At 40.0% G+C, this 26,233-nt stretch overlaps 1 protein-coding gene across 2 annotated transcripts in view; it reads right to left on the bottom strand.

The window, feature by feature from the left end:
- LOC149243033 (ATP-dependent RNA helicase fal1-like) overlaps positions 1–26,233 on the bottom strand; it is a 270,117-nt gene that overhangs the window by 207,679 nt on the left and 36,205 nt on the right. Inside the window, exon 2 of one of the 2 annotated variants that reach the window (XM_089367748.1) lies at positions 14,548–14,685. The exons of the other annotated variant lie outside the window; for it this stretch is intronic. Coding sequence (XP_089223874.1) covers positions 14,548–14,685 — 138 coding nt within the window. The remainder of the gene's footprint in view (positions 1–14,547; positions 14,686–26,233) is intronic. 2 annotated transcript variants of the gene reach the window in all.

Raw genomic sequence — 26,233 nt, 5'->3', positions numbered from 1 at the left:
AGATGATCCGTCTGGCCTTCACCACACACTTCTTCCACTCAGCCAACTCTTGTGCATTAGTTGAAGTTGGCTTTGGGATTTCTTGATCAATGAATTCCTTCAAGCCATTGTCTTCTAAAACAGCCTCCACTCTATCTTTCCATGCTATGTAATTCGAACTACCTTCCAAGGCATACTCGAGTCTCAAGCCATAGAATGCCATTGGCCAACCTTGAAGTATAATATGAATTCGATTTGCACTTGCAACCCCGAACTTCAAACTTCGAATTCTCTTCTTACTATACTGTTCACAGCCCTGATACCATGTAGAAAATGTGTGATAGGTTAACACGATAATGCAATATAAATCAAAGCAGAATACTATAACCTACTTCTACTATCAATTTGTGGAAGCTTAAATATCGAGCTGAACAATATAACCAGAAGAAGAAGAATCAATGGCACAATACACATGAAAATACTTTGGGGAAAGTCTCAGATAAAAACCCCACACTATTTTATTATCACACATGGTGGAAATACATAGGAATTATACAAAAAGCCTTGGCTCTCACATCTAGCCAGCTCTCAGTACAATCCTCACAGATGCTCACAGGCAATCTTGGCTTCTCTCCAGCCTTCTTCTCTGCCCTCCAAGTTCCTATTTCCTTGCGTTGTTCCTTGTGGATGATTAGCCTATTACCAAGTGGAAAAACAAGCCTTCAAAACTGCGCAATCCTCAAGGATGAATCCTTGACTGCATGCATGAGTTTTCTCCATGAGAAAACACATGCAACTGATAGTACACTGTCCTTGAACATTAATCTCAACTGGGTCTTTCTCAAAATAAACATGCATGAGTTTTTGATGAGGGAATCTTCAGTTAATTGGAGTAGCACTAGTTGAGTGCATTAATGCATCAACTGACTGTTAACTCACTATTAGTTCCTCAAACAGTTTGGAACTAATTTAACTGGACTTAACTCAGTAAACTAAGTTAACTAATTACAACTCAAATATAACTCAATCTTATCTCCTTAATTTAAGGGATAACTCTTGCATGACTTCAGAAAGACTTCTAACTTGAATTTCTCCAACTAATTAATTTAAAATAAATTAATTAATTATTTCCAAGTAGTTGTTAAGACTAGATTCGATTTTAATTCACAATTTAATTCAAGGACAAATTAAATTGGAATATTCTTGTTGCCATATTTCAACAATATGTGAGACTATATGGTCCCAGACTCCATCCAGGATCAACCGCTTCGCCTGCGCCATCTCCTTGTATTCCTTCAGCTGATCGCATCCTGGGGAACTGCCACAACGCTATCTATGTAGAGCTTCAGGCCATATTCATCCAACAGGAAGGACATCCTGGCCTTCCAGAAAACATAGTTGGAGGAGCCATCCAACCTATCCTAATCTCTAAGTCCTGTTGTGGCCATCTCTGATATTGTCAAAAACTCCCTCTTTCCCTGTGCTCGATTGTTGCTCTGTTATTCGCACTCCCTTCTGGAATGCATAGATCTACTAGCTGTTACTGCCAATCTACAACTGGAAATTCAAACTTCTGAGACTCGAAGTTCCCTGAGGAAAATTTTCCCTCTGCTATGTGTGCTTTTCTCTTCCACCCGACGCGGATTCTGCTTCTGCAACATGCAGTAAAACCCTCTGTGTCCAACCATGAATCTTCTCAACGAAAAAACCGAGTTGTTGTTGCTCCCTCTACCTACTAGAATCACTAATCTGGAAAGTTGAATTTTTCTACCTCTCTGCTCTGAAAAATCGAACTTCCACAAGCAACTCGGCTTGCCTGGAAATGGATTGCATTGCCCCTGTGAATTTCGGCCTACTGCTCTTACTAAACAGAGATATTTCTTCTTTCGCTTCTGAGCTCCCTGGCTAATCATTCACGCTCTAATACCATGTGAAAATTCCAAAAACCTGAATCATATTGCAACAATTGGTATTATTTCTCCTAACAGTTGAATTAATTATTTAGTTTATTGCTACAGCAACATCGAAATAAACACACTGCAACCTTCACAAATAAAACTACGGAAAATAAATAGTGTTGGAACTGAGAAAATGCTAGCGCACACATAAAAATAACATCGTTGTTTTTGGACAAAAGTCCCTAGAAAAACCCAATATGGGAAAACCTGTGGAGCAAATGAGGGTTTTTTTATTATGCAATAGTGAAAATCTGAGTACATCTATGGATGCCCAACTAGCAATCCAAACAGCAAGAATATCTGGGCAAAATTATTGAAGGGAATTACCCTTCCTCCACAAGCAATCTCGGCACAACCTGCCTTCAGAAAACTCAGCCCCCTCAAGCCTTTACATCAGCCTCTGCGCTGTCTCTTTGACGTCAACCCTCCAACCAGTCTCTGATGAAGTTGTTATGCCTGCCTCTACTGAGGAAATTGTCTCTCCGGCACTCTGGAACCTTTGCTCGGCCTCTGGATCTAAGAACGAATTTCTCTCCAGCAAATTGCACTGTCAATCAGAAGCAATTGCGCAATCCTCTACGTTGCCTCACTAGGAATAACTCGGCCCTCTTGTTGTTGCCTCTCTGGATCTGGAAAACTTCCTCTGGACTCACTGTCCCTACCCCTCACTCACTGCTTCGATCTCTGGCTCTCCGACAGTTGACTATTGCTACTCTAGAAATCAATCTGCCAAAGAAATTGAATTTTTGGTGATCTCCAGTGTATTCTCCTAGTGCCCATCGACTTCCTCTTATAATCCATTGTTAAAGCTCCAACGACCAACATTAAAACTTAATCGATGGCTAGGATCATCTTGGAATTGATCCGTGTGAGTTTCTAGATGATTCTCACCTTGACTTAATTAATACTGATTAATTAATCAATTTTCCAAGTTTAGACTTAGGAAACATTAAAAATTGGTTAATAATCTAATTTAGTCACTTCTAGGTGAAATTTCCAGAAACGATTTATGGGTCTTGGAGATCTCATGTATTCTAACCTCTCCACCAAATTTCGTGGCTAGAACACATCCGATGCTACAAAAACTACCACTTAGTTCCTCCAACGATGCACTTTTGTGCAGGTGGCAAGTCTACGGTAACCAAGAGATTTTTGGAGTTCTCATGACCTCCCGTTCGAGTAGCTTCGCCAACTTCTTCGAGAGATCACGTCCCAATTGGAGCCAAATGTTACCCACCATTTGTGGGTAATATCCCTAGGAGAAAAAATTTCTCCAAGATGGTCCTCAGCCGGCAGCCACCAGCCACCAACTAGCTCATTGTTCCATTTCTCTGCCACCTAAGCCAACCATGTGGTCCTTTGCCCATCTGCCATGATCGTAAGTTTGAAGGTGGGCCTCCCAAACCTAAAGGTATGCCTTGTCAATTGGAAATTGAGTATTGTAGTTTGCTTATCATGGACACTTCTAGGCATGGATTAATGGGGAGATTCAGTGGAAAGAATGGGCTAGGTCTGTGCTCTTGTCCCCTAGACCCCTTTGGGTATTAACCTTGGATTCTAGTCCCGTGGGATCTCTTTTACTGACCATTTGGCTCTAGGGATGGTATTTCATGGGAAACCCCAATTTTGGTTGCGTGGTCCCACTCCCTTATCCGCTTATATTACCCTCTTTCCATTCATTATTACCTTATTCATCATTTCTCCCACCTGGGTCCACATAGGGTTAGCTCGCCCCTTCCCCTTGCCCACACTTTGGGTCATGGCCTGGAATGAAGCTCAGAGGTTGATGCAGTTGCAAAAAAAAGTTAAAAGCATATATGGCCACATTCAACATGGAAAGTACCACAAAATGCAAAAGATGGTTGAGACAAAAACATTTAGCACGTGGGCAAAAGCCAATACATGAGCTTTACCCCATCATCATGGCCATCACCTTGGTTCCTACAGGTTCTATGAGCCTTCTTCATCATATAGGAACCCATGATTGTCCCAACCCCTGGTGGGCGATGAACTGCCCCACCTTAGAGGGGGGAATTCTCTGCTATATCTTATATATCATGCTCTAACCCCTTGAACCCCGAGCAGTTAATCAAATAAAATCATAAAAAGGCAAAAGGCATATAAAGGAGGGTGGAAAAATCAAGGTCAGGGCACCTCATGTACCATGATTGCTCCCTCCTACACATTATAAACCCAAGTGTGGGCTTCCCTCTTATTAGCTACCCTTGTACCCCAACATGTGACCCAGGGCTACCCCTTCTCATCCCCTACTTCATTCACCTATCTATCACATGCCACCACCTTTTGACGGATGTACCTTGACTATATTATCCCCTTTAGAGGTAGAAACCACCTAATAGGGCACTTGGTTAACCCCATTTGGAGTTTAGGAGACATTGGCACACCCTGAATCCAATTATGGAAGGGCAGACCATTATGAAATCCCCGCCTGTGGTCCATGATTAGGTAAGCTCATTTACTCGATTTCTCTAATAACTTGTTGCACTAGAAGGCTAAGGGGCGCATTGGATCTTATGCAGGATTGCAAATGGTTTCCATTTGGGTTTGGTCTCCCTATACGGGGTCCTAATCCTCCAGTGGGCTACATTGGCACATATAGGGTAAGCGTTAAGAGCCATGGGCCTCCACAGCAGCAGATTGCACTCCATGGATCCCCACAGCCATTTAGAGATTCTTCGTGGATCACTTATTAGACGAGGAGGATGCACCTGATCTATCATGCCCAGCTAGCCCCAAATCTACAACACACACTTGGAAGATGATCCAGGACTTGTATGATGATGTGGCATCACCTACACTATCATTCTAGCCCTTGCAGGCGACCCACAGGCATCTTCAATTTGTTTGGAGACCCATGAGGACACTTGTGTGCCCCCACATGTCATTTGAAGCACCACAGGTTATTACAAGGGACCAATCCCTTGTCCTATTCTTCATTGTGGCACCCATGGACCTCATTAGGCCTCTTAGAGGGCCCTACAATATGCATAGATTATTATTTGACCTCTTTAGAGGCTTACCTTTTTCATTTATGAGCTAGTTTGGTGGGTTTGTCACGAAAAGTTGTATTATTAGCACATTATTTTATTTTGGGGCTTATGTAGGCCAAGGAGGCTAATTCGAACTGCTAAGTGTTGAAAAGTGTAACTAGGTTCGGTCTTCATAATGACATGTAATTATGATTTTATGTAATGAGATGTAAAGAAAAAAATAAAAGTATTGTATATACTTGCTTCATGGGTTTCATGAGCAAGAGATTTTGTTTTTAAGTCAAAACTCCCATTGAGAGTCTTTAGGAATTATCTGTCATCTAGTCATAAAATGATATAGTCATTTTCATGTAATGAAGTCATGTTTCACTTTATAAAAGGTCAAATTTGTCTATGTAAAGTATCCTCCAAGACCTTGTCACTTATCCTCTTCAAGTCGGCCTACAACGATGAAAGAACATGCTAGAAGAAGTCAACCTAATCTCTAGTGATCATGTCGGCCTAAAGGACATGAGATCAGGTGTATATAGAGCCTAACTCAGTCTCACTAGAGGCAAGAAAACTTGACAAGCATTCGGTGAAGAGAAGTGTGAAGAAGGGAAAAGGAGGATTCTTCTGGGCAGCAAAGAAGGATTCTTTTGGGGCAGCGAAGAAGGTTTCTTCTAGGTCAACGAAGAAGAGATTCTTCTGGGTCAGCGAAGGAGAGAATCTTTTGGGACAACAAAGGAGAGAATCTTCTGGGACAAGGAAGGAGAGTTACTTATGGGGATTATGAAGGAAGTTTTTTCTGGGGTCAACGAAGGAAGGGTTCTTCTAGGTACTTATTCTGGGTGACCGAGATAGAGATCTAGAGACCGAGTTTCTATAGAAGTCGAGAAGAAGCAGTGTGAAGGATAGAGACCGAGTTTCTCTAGAAGGAGCCAAGGAGAGCAGTTCAAGATCAAGAAGAAAGTCGAGAGAGGGAAGAGGCAGAGCATCAAGGTTAGTGACAAGGTTCTTGGGAGGATACTAGAGTCAAGGATCTTTGTCATGGTCTTGGTACTTATCAATTGAAGATCTAGAAGAAGAATTTTGATCGAGTTTTCCTCTCAAGAGGTGAGAGGTTTTGGCCCTGGTTGACAAGCCTACATACTGTGTCACTTGTCTTTTATTGTGCATATTGGTAATTGTCTTGATGAAAAGAACACAATAATAACATAACGAAGAAAAGACTATAAGCTAAGAAGTAAAAGTATATCACAAGCAATTATCAAGCAGAGAAATCTTTTAACTATTCAAGCCCTAGATTACTCAACACTAAGATGTGTATAAATACAAGTGAGGTGAGATCATTTCTCATGATCACTTTGGATTGGATCTCTCTCTCTTTAGAGAATTTCCCACTTTTTCTGGAGGATGAATTGGAGCTTTTATAGATGAATTTTGATGTATGGTTGTTGGTTTGTCTTCTCTTGGAGCTTCTCTATTGTCATTTGTGAATGGTTGGATATACTCTACTGCATGTAAGTACGAAATTTTGATGTTATTCTTGTTATTTTTTGTCATATATGCTGGATTGGGATTTTCGTTGTTTTAGGGCTAATTGTTGCATGCAGTTATTGCTTAATATTGTGGAATTGTCTCTATTATAACGTTCTCTCCATGTATGGGCCATGTAGTGTGAGCGAAATCTCCTAGGGGTAAAATTTGACCTTGATAATCCATTCCTCTTGTGCATTTGAAGTATAAAAGTTGCAAGATTGCTTTCACTTGACCTAGAGGATTTGTGAAGTAATCTTGAGGCCTCCTTGATTGGGAACCAAGAAATCTTACACACATAGACTCCATTCTCCCAAGGATTAAGGCACTGATCTACCAAGGGTGGTCACCAAAACTCTCATTCTTTCACCTTCTCCCAAGTCTAGCCACATTGGGGTGCCTAGGGCATTAATTTCCCGACAAGCTAGCCACTGGAAAAATTCGATCTCCTAGGGTCTCCTGTGCTAGCATTTCCTCTAGCTCTCCTCCAAATTTGAAGACATTCCGATGGTGGAATTGGGAGAAAAGCCAAGCCCTAGCTCCAGGACCAAAACTTGCCCTGCCATCCCCAAGGCTAGCACTTCCCAAGGTCAAACCAACATCTTTGAGTAATTATATTTTCTTTGATCCTCTCTCCACCTTGTCTAGGGTAAGAATATCATTGGTTGCTACATTCCTTCCTCATACCCTAAACTAGGTCCACTTGGCCCCGTGTGGTCCCACTCCTTTGAAAGACCATTCTTCAAGAACCAACCATTCGAGATACCAATTCTAACAAGGATTTTAGGGATTGGGAAACTCCTTCACAAGTCTTATCCCATAAACCTAACCCTCAAATCCTCTCTTCCTTTCCCTAGATTACCTAGTACCTTGCTTACAAAGCAAGCAATCTTTATCCTTCAAATTCTGGGAAAGGATTATTTGGGTCACTCATATCCATTGACTTATCCTTCATTAGTGACTCCACACATACCAGGTCTCCTCCCATCGGTGAAAGTCCGTAAATAGAAGGGAGCCTTAGCTGAGGTGACAATGGGCTAAGACTCCATTTGTTGCCCTTGGCCTAGCATTTGCCCTTTAGGGATTCCCCTTAGGTCCCCTACTAGTTTGAGCAGTAACAGTACCCAATTAGGATCATAACATTGTTTGAGAGAGAATGTTGTCAAATAGTTTTGTTGCTAAATGGATGTTTGCTTCTTCGAGTATCTTCCAATGACCTTGTTGTAATTTTTTTTTTCTTCTCCTTCTACACTAATGGGTGATGATATCACTGGGAAAGAAAAAAATGAGTGATGATATCCATCGATTTCCTTTGTTCTTCTCCAAATCTTGTTTGCAATTTTCGTTGACACCATCAATATTTAGTGCCATTGCAACCTTACAATTTCTTCTTCATCTCTCTTTTATAATCTTCATCTATAATCCTTGATTCTACCTCCTATAAACCCCTTTTCACATTCTCAATATCTTTAAGAGGGTCATGAATATGGTTGCACCTCTTTTTGATTTCTTCATCTTTGCTTATCAATTCTTCCTCTATGGGGATTGTTCTGCAATCCAACTTTGTACTTACTATTCTCTAAAATTTAGACTCCAACTTCAGCAAAATTTTGTCATGTAACAACATGAAATGTTTGTTCTTGAATACAGTTGGTCTTACTCAATTTGAATTATCCAAGGGAGTGTTATGGGTGATTTAATAAACCATGTTATTTTTAGCCACCATCAAGATAGCAAGCTTGTATGGACTATATCTCCTTCACTTTTACACCAAGAAATTTGAAATTTGGACCCACATTAGCATCTAATGTCTTCTTTCAAATGGATCTAATCGAATTGCATTAGACATTGAAATGTTCAAATATGTGTGATTTAGTGAACCTTACTAGTCTTAGAAATATTTTATGACTAGTATATTCCCGCACCTCCATTATTGTACCTTTAATTGGAGATAACAGATGCCTCCTTCCCAACATCAAGTCTCACTCAAATAGGAAGTTTCTAGCAAAAGTAATGGCAGTAGTGGAATGTACTCCTTAAAGGTGCCTTGTTGGAAACACTGAGAGGGGGGGTGAATCAGTATTTCTTTTCAATTGTTACTTTTAACAATTAGATCACTTATATTTAGAACACAAAATGAACAATAAATGCTTTTATTAATATAATCTTTACAATGAACCAAGTACAATATATATAGGGCTCCAACCCTAGATGAAGACATTGATCTTCAATCTCCCAGGCTCCAACCTGTTGCCAAGCACCAACTCCAAGGACACCGATCTTATATTTGCCAAGCACCAACTTGGACTTTCCAAGGCACCAACCTTGTCAATTTTGAGGCACCAACCCCAAGGGCTCCAACCCTATAGCTTTGTTGAAGTTTCTAAGTTTACTTAGTTTAGAAACCCTTCATGCACTTTTTCTGATTTATTCCTACCTACTTGTTATTTTTCTTTAACAAGTTATTTACAAAGTAAATACTGAAAATAAACACCAGTGCATGCTCAACATATTACAAATCAGCAACTAAAAGAAACAAGAACAATCACACCACTATTTTTGGACCAATGTCCCCGGAAAAACCCAATGTGGGAAAACCGGTGCAGCTATCTGAGGGTTTTCTTATTAAGCAATATCAAAGTACAATCTGGGTGTTGAAACTGGCCTACCCAATAGAGAATTTCCTTAGTAGCTATACCTCACAGCTTGAGAGAAATCTCCTGGCTGAAACCCCAGAAAATCCTTCCGACAGCTCCTCAGCACAAAACTGCTCTGCAACCCTAGCGTCTACCCAAACTGGACTGCGTCAGCCCCCTCTGTCTCACGTTGGCCCTGCGTCAGCCTTTCTAGGCCTACGACAGCCCCAGGAGGCCCGACGTCAGCTCTGGGAGCCTCTGCATCAGCTGCACTAACCCCTTTGGTGCTCTACGCAGCACTTGGCTGCCTCTGCGTGGCCCTGCGTGAGCCCTTGCTGGCTCTGCGTCACCCTCCTTGGCTGCTACGCTGCTCTCTCGGCACAATCTTTGCCTTCTCTGTTTCTCTGTACTCAATTCCCCTCAGATGCTCTCCCGATCACTGATTCTATCTCTATTAGCAAACCCCGCTCTAAAGAATAGAATGATCGATCATCTTGTGTACTCTCCAAGTGACCCTCAAGCCTCCTCTTATACTTTTCCTATTGACATCTCAACAGCCAAGATTAAGTCCCTAATCAACAGCTAAGATTAGATCTGGCTTGATCTATGTCTTTTGAACCATTCTAACACAGATTCATATTAATACACATTAATATTTTATTTTCCCTAAGTTTAGACTTAGGGACTCCATTAAAAATATTACTTATTTTAATATAACCTGATATGTTTAAAATCTGCCCAAACCCTTTCTGGGTATTGAAGATCTCATGTGCCCCAACCTCTCCACCAAATTTCGTGGCTAGAGCACATCCGATGCTACCCCAAATCAACAAGCTTCACTTTGTCAAGGTATGTTTGGTTGTACTTCACGGCTCCCAAGGTCTTCTTCACCGAGCCCTGTCAATCTTCAGCTTCACCATAGTCTTCACACTAAATCATCAATGACAACCTTAACTTAGAAGGTGCCATCACTGTTCTTCATCGTACCCAAGCAAATCCTCCAAGGTCACCTCATCATGTTGTCCTCATCATGGTCTTCAATGGTGTCTCCACGATGTCTCCAATCTGGAATATTCTTCAAGATCTCTCCACAATGGCTTCAATCAAAGTCTCAAAAATGTCTTCAAGCTAACCTTTTAAAGAGTATCTTCAATACTCTCCATCAGCTCTTTAATAGATGCTCCATGGTACTCTCCAAGATCTGATTCAATATGCTTCAAAAGGCTGCTCCAATATATAGTCCAAGATCTAATTCAATATGCTTCAAAAAGCTGCTCCAATATATAGTCCAAGATCAACTTAAGTCTGCACAATAGATCTTCTACAAGTTGGTCTCACCAATGTCTGAAATATTTTCAATGAATACTCAAAAACATGCTGCATCATAAATTCTATAGGATCAACTTCAATATTCTATCCATGGTTAGCTATAAGTATTTTTAAACAGGTGCTCCAGGTCAGCTTGCACAAGCTCGAAGATTGTTCACAAATTTGTCCACAAATCTGCTTGAAGATTTTCCAGAATAGGCACAAAAGAAAAAACTATTTCAGATCTTGTGTCAAGTCAGTCTTCCAAGGACGGGGAAAGTATCTTCCTTCAGTTTTGATCTCAAAGAAGAATATCAACAATTCTGCCACAGGTCCGAGCTTTTCATGCACAAGATCCAGCCACTGTAAAAGGTGTTGACAGAGCCACAGGGATCTGAGCTACTTCATATCACAGTCGAGCCTTTCATGATGTATCCGAGCTATAGAAAGATTATCACTGTTCAACAGTACAGCCTACCACAGTCCAAGTCTGAGATCTGCTATATGAGCTACAGGAGGATCCGAGCTTCAAGGTCAAGGTCTGAAGTCCTGTAGCTTGGTCCGAGATTCTGTCCTTAAGTGAACCGAGCAAACTTTCTTCTCACAGGTCCAAGCTGTAAGTTGTTTAATTCATAGTTTTAACCCAAGCAACCATTCCAAAAATCCTCCTTGATCTCCTTGCTTCCTTTGTTGATCACCACCGAAATTCTGAGCCAAAAGAGAGGTCGAAAAACCTCTTATATATACACTTTTGTCATCCCAAACAGTCACATCCCTGTTTGGAGGCCGACTTGTGTAGGCTGCTCAGGTCGGCTCCATGTCCAGATTTAATAAATTAACTTCAAAAATTCATAACTTTCAAACCGCTTGGAGTTTCGGGCTGTGTAATAGCTCATTGGAAAGGCAAAATTATGCTCTTCAAGATGGTGAAGGTCTCATGGTGAGATTCTGCCTCTAAGGAAGTGAAAAATAATTTTTAATGTGACTGGTCATTATTTAGTGCAGAAATATAGGACAGCAATATTTTTTCATGGATGGGCTTCTCATGGATGAGCTTACTTTTGTTTGGTTTCTTCATCAAAGCTCCTAGGATAATAAATGTCATCATATCCCCAAAATAGTGATGTGTCATCAATTACATGCAACATGTAGTCTTTCATCATCATCGTATAGTCATCCATTATGAAGATCATCAAGACCATCAAAGGTAAAGACACTCATCACATAGGTCATCAAGAGCTCCTAGATCATCAAGGTACACTTGGCACCAATGTTGTGAAAATCGTGATCGGGATTAAATCGGCGCGGGGAACAAATCGGAAAAAATCAGAATTATCGGGAAAAAATCGTTTGGTACAAAAATATTCATTTTTTTCATTTTTTTTCAATTTTTTTAATATCTAAACCATCTACAACATAAAATAAATACATTGACACATAAATATGATAAAAAAACTAATATATAAGATGTTTAATATCATTTCTAGCGCTAAAATCACACATAACATTGAATCATGTCCTGAATAGTAAGTCTTGACTCCTGAGTCCCAACTCAGCCTCAAAATATCAACAAAAAATATGATAATGTATCTCATCATGTCATAATGTCATATACAATAAAATGAAAGTCTAATTCTATTGATTTCCTCTGCCCCTCTTGCGAGAAAATGCCACAGCTTTCCCTTTCCCTCTAGATGTAGATGCTGGTGCCTGTGCTGGTGGAGATGGCAGTGGAGTCTGATGTGCTCTAGAAGCTGAAGAACTAGAAGTAGGAGCTATAGGAGGTAGACCACATCCTCTACTAGTGGCAGAGGTAGCCCGGGCAGGTGGTGTCACCTGGAAACATTACAATCTCCCAATCCTAAAATCTTGAAAAACTGATAAGTTTGCTGGATTTTAAATGAAATCTAAAATTCTACTTTCTCCATATGAAATCCAATGACTTGATCATTAAGCTGCCCCACTCAAAAATTATTTGTTTCTTTCAAAAAAAATTGCATGAAAAAACCCAAAAAAAACGTTATAAAACTATGATGTTGCGACCCCCAGCGATTTTTTAAGTTTTTATCGCGATTTTTTCATTTTTATCGCGATTTTTTCAATAAAAATCCGGCGATTTTTTCGTTTAATTATCGCGATTTTATTGGTAGAGGGAAAAAATCACGATTTTTTCATTTTATCGCGATTTTCACAACACTGCTTGGCACTTCTTCATTAGTGACTTGGCATCTTCATCAATGACATTGTAGCATCTCAAGAATATTTGTCATCCTAGCCACTGCCATATTGACATCAATAACAACCTAGATTAACATGCCCAAAAGATAACCATCCACTTTGATACCAAATTTTATGAGGCCAACAGAATCAAGAATGACAACCCTGCATGCAGACAATGAAAAGTTTTATGACTGGTATGTTATATTCACTTAACCCCAGCTATTGACAATTTATTACTTAGTAAATTCACTTGCTGTAAATTTACTTACTGCAGATCTACTGAATAAAAGCACTGCTGGACTTTTAAGTTTTAACAGGTAAATAAAATATAAAACAGTGGAAGCAAAATAGCCAATCGTATACATGCACACACAGAAATTTATACCCTTCAAATCTGCTGTCCATTAACATTAGTTTTATAGAATACAAGGGCTTCCCATCCTTCGAAATTAAATGCCCGCTGAGGAAAATTACAAACAGACAAACCTGGAAATTTTCCAGTTGAGAAAACCCTCAAAACCTGTCCTTTGATCTCGCTCGCTGCTGGATCCTTCTCCTTTGCTGCCCTTGTTCTCTTCCTTTAAAATCTACACACTTGGATGAATGTCCTCCACCAATCACTGACATCTCACTATCTCACTGTGTCTTGTGCTGTGCTCACTAGATGTGTCTTCTCCCTTAGCCTAGCCTGCCTTTTATAAGTTTGGGTTATTGACCAAATCCACAGCACTAAATCTCCAAAGCGATTAACGATTGAGATTAGATATCAACTTCACTTGAGATCAACAGTTGAGATTAACCTAATTCACTAATGCAAATAACCATTGCATTTCATTAGATTAACTCACTTTTTCTTATAAAAGGAAATTACTTTAATAAAATAATTGTTAAAGTTAAGGGTCCTTTGGACCACTTCCACACGTTTAGAAACTTGTGCAGAAGTACCTCTCTAATGCTACTATCATCAACATGGTACAGTCCCACACCTATGTTGCTGTAACTTTAACTAGAGAAAATAGATGTCTCGTTTCCAACATTTCAAGTTTCACTCAATTAGGAGGTCCCTATTTAAAGTAATGGCAATAATGAATGTACTCCTTAAAGGTGCCCAACAGATAATCATCCACTTTGATACCAAATGTCATGAAGCCAGCAGACAATAAAGAATGACAACCCACATGTAGACAATGTACACAAAAATATGCACATGGAGCACAAGCCCAAAATTATTGTTAATAACGAGTTATACAATAACTCCTTGTACATTAGGAGAAGAGCTCCCAAGGAACCGAAGTACATCCATATACCATAATGATAAACCAATGTGTGTAATAATCACTCTATTGACTTCGTGTATATACAAGCCCTCACCCATTGCCCATATAGACCCACAATGTGGCTGATCTTCCATTTGCATATACATTTGACCACTTATACCACATTAATATCATAACAAAATACAAATCAGTGTCACTAGCTCTGGAAGGTTCATACATTTAGGCACACAATTTATGGAGGAAAACATTGCACACAATGGTTTTTAACTTCAAACAAACTATAATCTTATCAGTTACACCAGGAATAGTTGTAATTATTTTATCGATTACACCAGGAATAGTTGTAATTATTTTATCAGTTACACCAGGAATAGTTGTAATTAGTCATCAAAATAACTAAAAAAGTATAAGTAAATTGTTCATGTGTGCATCAATGACGTCTGAAGTAAATTGTTCATGTGTGCATCAATGACGTCTGCCAACTAATAGTGAAATGTTAGTTATATTTTTCACCTGAACCTTAGGCTTGCATTCTCCTAAATAATGAAAAATCCTATTTTAAACAAAGATTAATTAACTAGCAATGAAATTAAACATCGCCAATGTTTTCATGGCAAATAGATGAGATTATACAACATACTAAACTGGATAGGGATATATATGGTAGGCTAGATATAGCTGCACAGAGAGCATCAAGAACATCTCGAGAACTGCAACACATAACAATGGGCAGGCCAAATTTCCCACCCAAAACACCTAACAGATCAACCAAAGTCCCCTGTATCAAAAACAAAGAGTTTCATTATTTCTCAATATAAAGAATATAAAAAACTTGAGCGTACTGGAAAATACAATGCAGCATCAAATGATTCAACAACTTTTAAAAGACCATGATTCATTGATTCTACAAATATGTAAACATCAAACTATGGATCACTGCATCACTGCATTGCTAAATGCATATCAATGTACTAATACAATCTAAGTCACCTGACACGGGGATTCGGGACACGTAGGATTCGAGATTCGTGGTGTCGGATTCGGACACGCTGACCCCCCAGAACAGGACACGTTATATATTATTTTATTAAAATATATATATATATATATTTAAATATATATATATATATATATATATTAAAATTTAGATATTATCATATTTCTTACACAAATTTTAATTAATGATACAAATTTATTGATTTCAAACATAGATCTTCATCTATAGCTATTAGCATGCATAGTACATACAAAATTCAAATACATGTCAATCTATTATCTATTTCTTATGCTTGGCCCTCTTGCCACCACGAGAAATGTCTAATTTTTTAGTCTTGTTGGAAAATCAGGATCTTTGTCATTAATATCACCCTCTAAGCATTAATATCCAAAGGTATCTTTGTCATTACCTTTGTATCTGTATAGGGATCTTTGTCATTAATATCACCCTTTAAGCATTAACATAAGATAGAACAAGCATAACATGTCAAGTCAAGATTTTGTTTGAGTGATGCGTACATTTTTAGGAGGGTCATGATACAGGAGTTCGACAACCAATGTCACTAACATCAAGGTACAGAGAGGGATTGGTGCTCTTGATTAAATACGAGTTCCATACCCTAATACATGACAAAATTCAATGAAAACATTGCAATCCCCCAATCCTAAAATCCTGAAAAACTAATAAGTCTGCTGGATTTCGAATGAAATCTAAAATTCTACTTTCTCCATACGAAATCCAATGAGGTCGGAACCACTCTCAAACATCCTGAGTCATTTCATGGTAATGTTAAAAAATTAAGTAAAAGGATGAACCTTTTACTTTAAGAATTTAACATTACCATGAACAGGACACGTTTCCCAAAATCGCAACACGCTTTTGAAAATCGTGACACGACCTCGGATTCGACATGTCGGAAAAGGACACGACGTGTCACATGATTTGGACACGAATCCGGACCAAATCGTGTCGGATTCGCTGGATTCAGGATTCGTAGGGGGTTTAGGACGAATCCGGTGACTTAGAATACAATGAATATATAGATGTTGGATTTTTATTACTTGTGACAGTGTACAGCAGAGTGACTTTAATGGCATCAGTGAATGGAGGAGACCTGGGTGCATACAGAGAAGGCATGTGTAACATTTTGCAGGTCTGTACAGCAACGAGGCAACCCTCCTACAGTAGCTCCATACAGGCCTCCTTAGCGATTCCATACAGTAGTAATGAGGGCACAGGAGCATTTATGGAGAGAAAAGGATGCATGCATGTTCCATCCTTGGTTTAGTTCCTGTTTAAATACCTTTTATATTCAGCAATTCTGTCTTCTTTTTGGTTTCGCTTTAGTTAGCGTTTGCATGCACAAGCGAGGACGCAATTTCCTAGTTAATAAAGGGGTGCATATATGTAGATTCCAGTCTGAGTTAGGGCACAGACCTCTGGGAGGATGCAGGCTTGGATGCCTCGGTTCATATCCAATAGAGGCATAATTCACTTAACCTCATCTATCCATGCAAGGAAGACACTAGAGATGTTTTATATTGATATGTAATGTTTCTATATACTTGGTAGTGTGCACTTGTAATCCATCTTGACAGGGAAAAATTTCATAGCCAACAGAGTTTATCTACACTATTAGTCTCCCTTGGTAAATTTTTGAAATTTGGGATAGCAAGGAAAAGGCTAATTAAACTTGTACGGAGCCGTATTGTTCCTTCCACAATAGGACAGCCTCTCACTGAATCTTGATTCAACTCCATTTGCACAATAAATGATACTATTCTCTGGTCCATTCATCCACTCTATGTAATAAACATGTAAAACCATTTCAACGAATTTACTCTTTGTTGAGAACTATAGCTCAAACAAGACTTCTCACAAGTTCAATGTGAATATGCAAAAAGTAGTTCAAGATATTTTCTATTTTCAAAAAGTAAAGCTTGTAATTCACTTTAGTAAAAAATGAAGTCTTATATTTAGTTGTTAAGTCTAAAAAAGTGTCTCTCATACTTGCATGACTTATACTAGGAGTAAACTCACAAAAATATTAGGGTTACAGTCTCAACTAAAAGTATAAAGACAAGTAATAAAGACATTAGTCATCTAGGATTGGAAGTATAAAGGCAAAAGGATGGGGCCAATACATCACAAGGTGTTTCCTATTCTGATGGAGATGGTCACAAGTCATCCAGAGTTCAATATTAAACAAAATGGTGTTTGTAGAGGGTGCATGCTTAGCAACCATGCCGGGGCTACTTTCCCAAGCAATGAACATAAGTCTAAGGAGATTCTAGACCTAGTACATTCAAATGATTGTGGATCAATGTAAGTTGCATCAATTATAGAATGTGCTATGTTTCCTTCATTGATGATTACTTTCAAGTTTCACAATACTTGGGACTACTTCCTAAAAACCAACGATGAGGTCTTTAACAAGTTTCAAGAGTTCAAAGCTCTAGTTGAAAACTAGATAGGGAGGAAGATCAAAGTCTCAAGATCAAAAAATGGGGGAGATTATACCTCCAAGGAGTTCAAGGGTTTCTGCAAGGAGGCAGGGAAGAGATAGTTGACTCATATTTACTCTCTCCTAGACGCCCCTCATATGACCCGCACACTAGACAGCTCACTCGAACCAAGCCAAGCCATAAATTGTATGGCCTCGCTATGCAAGCCCTCAACTCGTGTGAGTGAGATCTCAACCCTCTACAAATTCGGTACTCAATAACTCAACCTCCAAAACTTACTTCTCCAAAATTTCCTGATGCAACACTTCTTTCTCCTTAGCCTTGAGTCTCTCACTCTTCACTTGAGAAAATCACTCTCTCAATGATTATGATGTGTCTTCCTCCTCTCCTTAGGCTTTCTTTTATAATTTCTCATTGAGCTAAATCCCTAACCCTAATCTCCAAAGTGATGGATGGCTAGGATTAAATCCTAACCCACTTGAGATCAATAGTAGAGATTAGATCTAATTCACTAAAGTGAATAATTCACTTTTATTTAGAAAACCTTAGCCCAATAGCCAACATTAATTAATTAATTAATCAATGTGCTTTTCCTAAGTTAGACTTGGGAAAGAATCATAAAAGTCACTTAATAAATTAAGCAAGTAACTATAAAAATTCCAATACCAAAATGTTATTGCAGCAACTGGTATTATTTCTTCTAATTGTTAATTAATTTAACAATTTATTTGCTACCACAAATATCGAAATAAACACACTGCAACCTTCACAAATAAAACTGCGGAAAAATAAATAATGCTGGAACTAAGAAAATACTAGCACACACAAATAAAATATGAGACAATTATTTTTGGACAAATGTCCCCGGAAAAACCCAACATGGGAAAACTAGTGCAGTAGTGAGCGTTTTTATTATTATGCAGCAATGAAAATCTGAGTACAATCTAGATACCTGAAACTGGAAATCCACAACAAGAAAATCTGGGCAAAATTATTTAAGGGAATTTACCCTTCCTCCACAAGCAATCCCAACACCACTTGCCTACAAAAAACTTGGCCTCCTAAAGCTTTTGTGTCACCCTCTGGCTGGACTGCGCAACCACTATGACGTCTAGCCTCCAACCAATCTCTGATGAAGTCATTCTTCCTTCAATTGCTAAGGAAATCCTCTCTCCAGCCTTATGGAACCTCTGCCTAGCCTCTGGAACTAAGAACGAATTTCTCTCCAACAAATCGAACTGCCCTCTCTGAAGCTACTGCGCAGAGCTCTGTGCTGCCTCACTAGGATGTGAAAATTCGAGAACCCTGAATCGCTATTGCAACAAACTGATATTACTTCTCCTACTTATTAATCCATGCAAGTTATTTATTGTGTTCTACTGTAAATATCGAAGTAAATACAACTGCAGCCTTCACAATTTTAAATAATATGCGGAAACAAGAATCTGAGCAAGAAAGAAATAACACACAAGTGACACTGTTATTTTTGGACCAATGTCCCTGGAAAAACCCAATGTGGGAAAATCGGTGCAACAGCTGAGGGTTTGTATTATTAAGCAGTAATTTCTGAATACAATCTTTGGATGCCTTGTTGGCTATCCAATACAGAGAATCTGACTGACAGAGAGATGAGTGAGATATACCTCACACTATCACTAGCGATCCAACATTGATCCAGCCACTGAATGGCTAGCCCCTAGCTGCCTCTGCGCAATCACTGCGTTGCTCTGCGTCACAGCTTCTGGGGACTGCGTCACTCCTTTGGCTGATTGATTTGCCTCTGGAACTTTGACTTTCTGCCCTCCTAGTCTCACACCCTGGCTTCTGGCTCTAGAACTCAATTCTCCAGCAAATTTCAAATCTCCTCTCAAGCTCTGTGCTACCTCTACGTGGCCCTACGCTACCCAACGTGGCTCTGTGCTACCTCTACGTGGCCCTACGCTGCCCAATGTGGCTCTGTGCTACCTCTTATGGATCTCTCTCTGCCTTCTCTACGATGTATCCCGGATCAGGAAACTCTCCAACCGGAAACTATCTTTGCCCCTCACTACAAGAAATCACCTCGATCACTTCTCCGACAACTGTTGCGCTGCTCTCTTCAGAAATCAATCTCTTGATCTCTTACTCGATGTGTTTTCCAAATGCCCATCAAGCCTCTTCTTATAATCTTCTCGTTGAGAGCCAATGGCCCATATTAGATTCTAATCAATGGCTCAAATCATTTTGTCTTAATTCTCGTCTTCTTCTAGAAGTTTCACCCCCAATTTTAATTAATACCCTTTAATTATTTTAATTTCCTAAATTTTGACTTCGACATCCATTAAAACTAATTAATTATTTTAATAAAACCTTCTCTAGGTGGAATTTTCCAAAACGATTTATGGGTATTTTATATTACATGTGTCTTAGCCTCCCTACAAATTTTGAGGCTTAGAGCATATCCGATGCTACCAGAAATCAACACTCCCTCTTAGCGAGGAATGTGCTCTAGTAATGCAACCTGTTGAAGCATCAGTCTGACTCTGTAACATCTCCCTCTGCACTATTGATGTCTGACATCACTGCCCATCAACTATTGCGCAAATGTTGCATCTGTACTGTTGTTGGCCCTACCACTGCCAACACTGCATCTGTACTGCAACCCTCTCCAACTGTTGTTGCTATTGCATCAGCAATGGAAAAGCATCCAAAATTACTAAACAGGTGTTCAGTATGATGCATCTGTTGCTGGAGTTCTTACTGCTACTAGTCTCTACGTTGTCACTAAAGCTACTGCATTGTTGTTGACTCTGCTCTGTGCCAACTGCACTGCTGCCAACACTAGCTCTGCGTTGTTTAGACTCTGGCGCTCCTAGCCACTGCAACTGTCACTCTGACATTCCTATGCATCAACTGACCTGATCCATCCTACTACTTTTGATATGGGCTCCCATAGCAAGGTATTGATCCATGAGGTGGACTCCTCAATGGATCTTGCCCATCTGCAATTCTTTCGAACTACAGTACTAGATCACCCCACCTCTCCCCTGGAGGTATCTGGGCAATCATGGCAAACTCCTCTTCCTCGATCTTTGCAGCTGCAGCCTATGGATCATGTTTCTCGTCCTTGTCCTTTTTTTTTTAGAGGACACTGCGTAGCATAGTGACCAAATTCACCACACTGGAAACATTTGATCTTTGAAACATCTTTCTTCTTTTTCCGTTGCTCCTGATGCCCCTTAGATGCAAGGGTTGCATTTTGTTCCTCCTCCTTGGGCTTCATCCTCTGTTGTTGCTGCCATCAAGTTTGCACTTGACTAAGTCTCGCCTCATCTCTTCCTGTTGAAGAGCAGCCCACATTCCTTCCCAATCTGGCAATTTCTCTCTGCCCAAGATACTCTGGACAAACACTTGCCATTCTTCTAAAATTGAATTCAGGGCCAACCTCACCATCTCTGTAGGCTGAGGTGTTGATCCTACAGTTGCCAACTGATCTCGGACTTCCTGAAGCTTTGATAGGAACAGATCAATGCGTTCCCCTTTCTCCATCCTAGTTGATCTCAACTTCTCCTCCAAGTACATCTTTCGCTGCTCGGAAGATCCTTGATATAGCGTAGCCAAGGCATCCCACATCTCTTTGGTTGTCCCTTTGCTAGCAATGTGACATACAACATGATCCCTCACTCCATCGAGGATCAACCACTTAGCCTTCGCCATCTCAGCCTTGTACTTTTTGAGTGGATTCGCATCACCAGGTACAGCTACCACACTATTGACATACATCTTGAGATCATGCTCATCCAGAAGGCATGAGATCCTCGCCTTCCAGATCACATAGTTGGATGCTCCATCCAACCGATCTTGATCTCTCAGTGCGTTAGTTGCCATCTCTGCCAACAAAATGTCAAACTGCCTCCTCTCTCCTTTGCACTGCTGCTGGGCTGGCCTACGCACTCCCTGTTGGAGTTAGTAGATCTACTCCTCTCTATTGTTGCTCAACAAATGAGAATTCAGACTTCTTGGCTGGAAGTCTTCTGAGGAAGAATTCCCTCAAAATAGTGTCTCCTCTCTTCTAATGTTTTTCTACCCCAGCAACTGCTGCAGAAAACTACGTCTCACCAAAAACTGCATTGAAGCTTTTGCGCACTTCTCCCTCTGCCACTAACAAATCTCAATTTGGAAATCTTACCTCTCTGTTGACTCACTCAGCGAGAGATCTTCCACGAAAATCTTGCCCTCCTGGCATGGATTAAGCAATCCCTCTGGGGATTCAATTTGCTGCCTACGCAGCACTTCGATCTCCCTCCTCTTCAGCGTTGGCTCTTCCAGTCTGCTCCCTTGCTTCACTTAGCTTTGATACCATGTGAAAATTCGAGAAACCTCGAATCACTACTGCAGCAAACAGATATTACTTCTCCTGCTTGCTAATCCATGCAAGTTATTTACTGTGTTCTACTGTAAATATCGAAGTAACTACAATTGTAGCCTTCACAATTTTAAATAATATGAGGAAACAAGAATCTGAGCAAGAAAGAAATAACACACAAGTGACACTATTATTTTTTGACCAATGTCCCTAGAAAAACCCAATGTGGGAAAATCGGTGCAGCAGTTGAGGGTTTGTATTATTAAGCAGTAATACAATCTTTGGAGGCCTTGGTGGCTATCCAATACAGAGAATCTGACTGACAGAGAAATGAGTGAGATATACCTCACACTATCATTGGCGATCCAGCACTGATCCAGTGACTGAATGGCTAGCCCCTAGTTGCCTCTGCGCAATCACTACGTTGATCTGCGTCACAGCTTCTGGGGACTGTGTCACTCCTTTGGCTGATCGATTTGCCTCTAGAACTTCGACTTTCTGCCTCCCAGTCTCACACCCCGGCTTTTGGCTCTAGAACTCGATTCTCCAACGAATTTCTAATCTCCTCTCAGGCTTCGTGCTTCCTCTGCGTGGCCCTATGTTGCCCAGCGTGGCTCTGCGCTGCCTCTTCTGGATCTCTCTCTGCCTTCTCTGCGATGTATCCCCGGATCAGGAAACTCTCCAACCGGAAACTATCTCTGCCCCTCACTGCAAGAAATCACCTTGATCACTTCTCCGACAACTGTTGCATTGCTCTCTTCAGAAATCGATCTCTTACTCGATGTGTTTTCCAAATGCCCATCAATCCTCTTTTTATAATCTTCTCGTTGAGAACCAACGGCCTAGATTAGATTCTAATCAATGGCTCAGATCATTTTGGCTTGATCCTCATCTTCTTCTAGAAGTTTCACCCCAAGCTTAATTAATACCCTTTAATTATTTTAATTTCCTTAGTTTAGACTTAGGCATCCATTAAAATAGTTAATTATTTTAATAAAACATTCTCTGGGAGGAATTTCCCAAAACGATTTCTGGGTATTCTGGAATACATGTGTCCTAGCCTCCCTGCAAATTTTGAGGCTTAGAGCACATGTGATGCTACTAGAAATCAACATGGGATAACTCAACCCTCTTGAAACTTACTCTGGATCACTATCCTTGCCCCTCACTCACTGCTTCGATCTCTGGCTCTCTCCAGCAACTGACTATTGCTACACTGGAAATCAATCTGCCAAGAAATCGAATTGCTCAAGTGCCTTCTCCATCACCACATTGAGCTCCTCTTATAATCCACTGTTGGAGCACCAACGGCCAAGATTAAAACATAATTCATTGCTAAGATCATCTCTGGATCAATCCATGTGAGTTTCTAGACTATTCTCGCCTTATCTCAATTAATACTAATTAATTAACCATATTCCCTAAGTTTAGACTTCGAAAATATTTAAAAATTGGTTAATAATCTAATTGAGACAATTCTAGGCGGAATTTCCAGAAACGATTTCTGGGTTTTGGAGATCTCATGTATTCTAGCCTCTCCACCAAATTTTGTGTCTAGAACACATCCGATGCTACAAAAACTAATAGTAATTAGAGAGGTTTTGGACAACTCCTACATGCTTGACATTTACCCTATGCAGAAGTACTTGCCACTACTATAATCATCAACACTTTGTCCTAGCAAGGAAGGTATTCTACACCACTCCCAGCTTCTCTCTGTAGAAAACAAACTTCCCCTTCACTAAGGGTTTGGTAACAATATCTGCAATGTGCTCATCTATGGAGATGTATTGAAGCTTCATAGCTCCCCTCTAGACCCTGTCCCTGGTGAAGATATATATGATCTCTATATGCTTGGACATGTCATGAAAAATTTTCTAAGAATTTGATACAACTATGATTATCACAATATATCACAATGGGATCCAACTCAAGACCAAATAACCCTGAGAACATCTTGTGTAATATCCCTTTTTAAATTTTTTAATTTCACATAAATTATTCTATGAAATTTCTTCAAAAAAAACACATAAAGATTCTTGCCAAGAATTTTACAAATTTAAAACCCAAAATTACAAATCTTGTAGAAGAATTCCACTGTAAAACTCCAGCGATTTATTTATTTTAATGAGGGGGAAATGACATCAAATCTCAAAAAGGAACCTGACAAATAGATAAGTTGCAGAAATTTTCTCTGGTAGGACTCCCCTTGTCTGCAATATTGTGTTCTTCCACCTTCCGACCAATGCTCCAAAATATTGTCCCTCCTCACTAAGCGCCAATGAGGAATCTGGTTGATCCCTCCAAATGATTAGCTAGGGTGTGTCTTGCAACACTGAAACTAGAGAACAATCAAATCCCTAGGGAGGATAATCTCACCCCTGCAGATGATCCACACTCAAGGTTACAAACCCTCACACAATGTTCAGAGAACCACAAAATCAATTCAACAAATCATTCAATCATAACCTTGAATGAGCTCTTGCTTCTCATTTTATTACAATGGCTTGTTAGAATACCATGGTCAATACCACAGATCACCTTTTCTCTTGGTAAAGTGACTTTATAATATTCTCTTTTCTTAGTCGCTTCTAATTAATAAATTCCATCATAGCCTACAATTAATTTTAATTTGTAACCTAGGCTATTGAGATGCTTCTCCTTTCCCAATGCCTGAAAAAAGGGACATTACAGTCCTCCCTTCCCAAAATTGCTTGACCCCAAGCAATTCTAACCTCAAAAGCAGGATCCCAAACGAATCTGAAGAGTCCATGTCGCATAAATGAGATGGAATCCAAAACCTATATGCCAAGACTAATTCTTGGATCCCAAAAGATTCTGAAGAAGGCTTCATTAAACTCCCATTGCATAATTAGGATACTATCGATCTTGATACCTTCTGCCTTCCAGTTGTGCTCCCCTACTTGGTCAAGCCTTGCCATACGAGAGGATAATCCACCTGGATCCCACTGCCAAATAGGGAATCTATCATCCCCAATGCCTGAACATTCTGACTGCATTGTACCCCTGGCTAGAAGTATTCTCCCATAAATTTCCCATTTGATAAGGTACCAACTCATAATCTCCCTCTAGTCTAACTATTGGGGACCTCTATCATAGTAGATGTCAACTACCACCATAACACCTCTGGAGTCCATGACTTCCCAGAGAGTGTCTCTCCCACCGGTGATCAGCAATCCCTGAAACAGACCACCATGTTGATGTTGCACTACCCTAATTATAATTGAGATGCCACCATGTCATAGTTCTAACTCCTGATTTTGCATCTTTATATACTTGCCATCCTGCTCCAACAACCTACTACCTTGTACAATCCATCCATCCCTTACTTATGTGTCATCGCCCTCCCTCTCTCTCTCTATGTGGGATAAACAATAATGTGCAAGGTTGCTTATTAATCATGTAGCTACTCATATGCAAATGTGGGCTCAAGGTTCTACATGCCTTGTCCATGTATTTTTGAAGAGGGCTATTGGACATCTCACCTTTTTCGCTATGATGTTCCTACTTAGCAATTTTGCTGAGTAATTACCCATTTTGCCAATTTTGCAGTTTTGCCATCGTAGACTTAGAAAAAGTGGTTTAAGAGGACCCCACTTTACATTTTTGACTTGAGAAGGCTCCAACGTAGGGAAAAGAAGGGAAATCGATCTCTTAGTGGGAAGTGGGGGCCACCCTAAGAGGAATACGCACCCCTTGGAGAAAGACGCATTTGTTTAGAGAGAGAATGGGGAAACGGGGGTTGATGTATGGGGCATGTTGTCGCTTGAATTGTATAGGCACCGCAACAACACTCAAAACGGGAGTTGTCACTTTGATCCCCGCCCACTCCATTCTAGTTGTGTCCCACAACAGGCTATGGGGGGTAGTTCCTATGAAATGAGATGACTAAAAACAAGTTGGAAACCAACTTGTTTGGGAGACACGAATGAGTGGCCTAGCCACTTGGTTGAATTTAAGCAAGATTGTTAATTCGATTATATTTTGAAGTATGAGACCAATGCCTTAATGGAGTCACAAATTCTTGCTTATAGTAAATTGGAAGCAAATGACCAGATGGGCACCCGCTGCTTGAGATGATTAACTAACCTAAATGATATGCAAGTCCTATGACCTATGTGTGATGCAGTGATCTTGGTTATTTTTAGTTATATGCCTAATCTAAATGTAACCTTCCCTTAACTATTTTGAAGCTAGGATCCAAGGTAGGTTGTGGGAAGGAGGCCAACAGGAAGTAAGCTAGGGCCTGATTAATGATACCTTTTGTTGTGCTCCATTCATCCGATGCCTCCAGCGCTGCAGAGACTATGGATCCAACCACTGCAAGGTCACCGTGTTAACCACCGAGGAGTTGCCAAGGCCCCTCAAGCTAAATGAGAAGGGTTGCCCTATATTTCTATCAACCTAGTTTATGCTAGGAGGTAAATTATTAGTGCAATCTAGATCTAGTATGCTTATGAAAGAGGTTACGAGTGAGATTATCTTGAGTAAAGATTGT

The sequence above is a fragment of the Pinus tabuliformis genome, chromosome 8, assembly GCF_031772625.1.
Source record: "Pinus tabuliformis cultivar Carrire ecotype Pingquan chromosome 8, CPIR1, whole genome shotgun sequence".
Taxonomy (NCBI): Eukaryota; Viridiplantae; Streptophyta; class Pinopsida; order Pinales; family Pinaceae; genus Pinus; species Pinus tabuliformis.
This window is presented reverse-complemented; position numbering and strand designations above follow the sequence as displayed.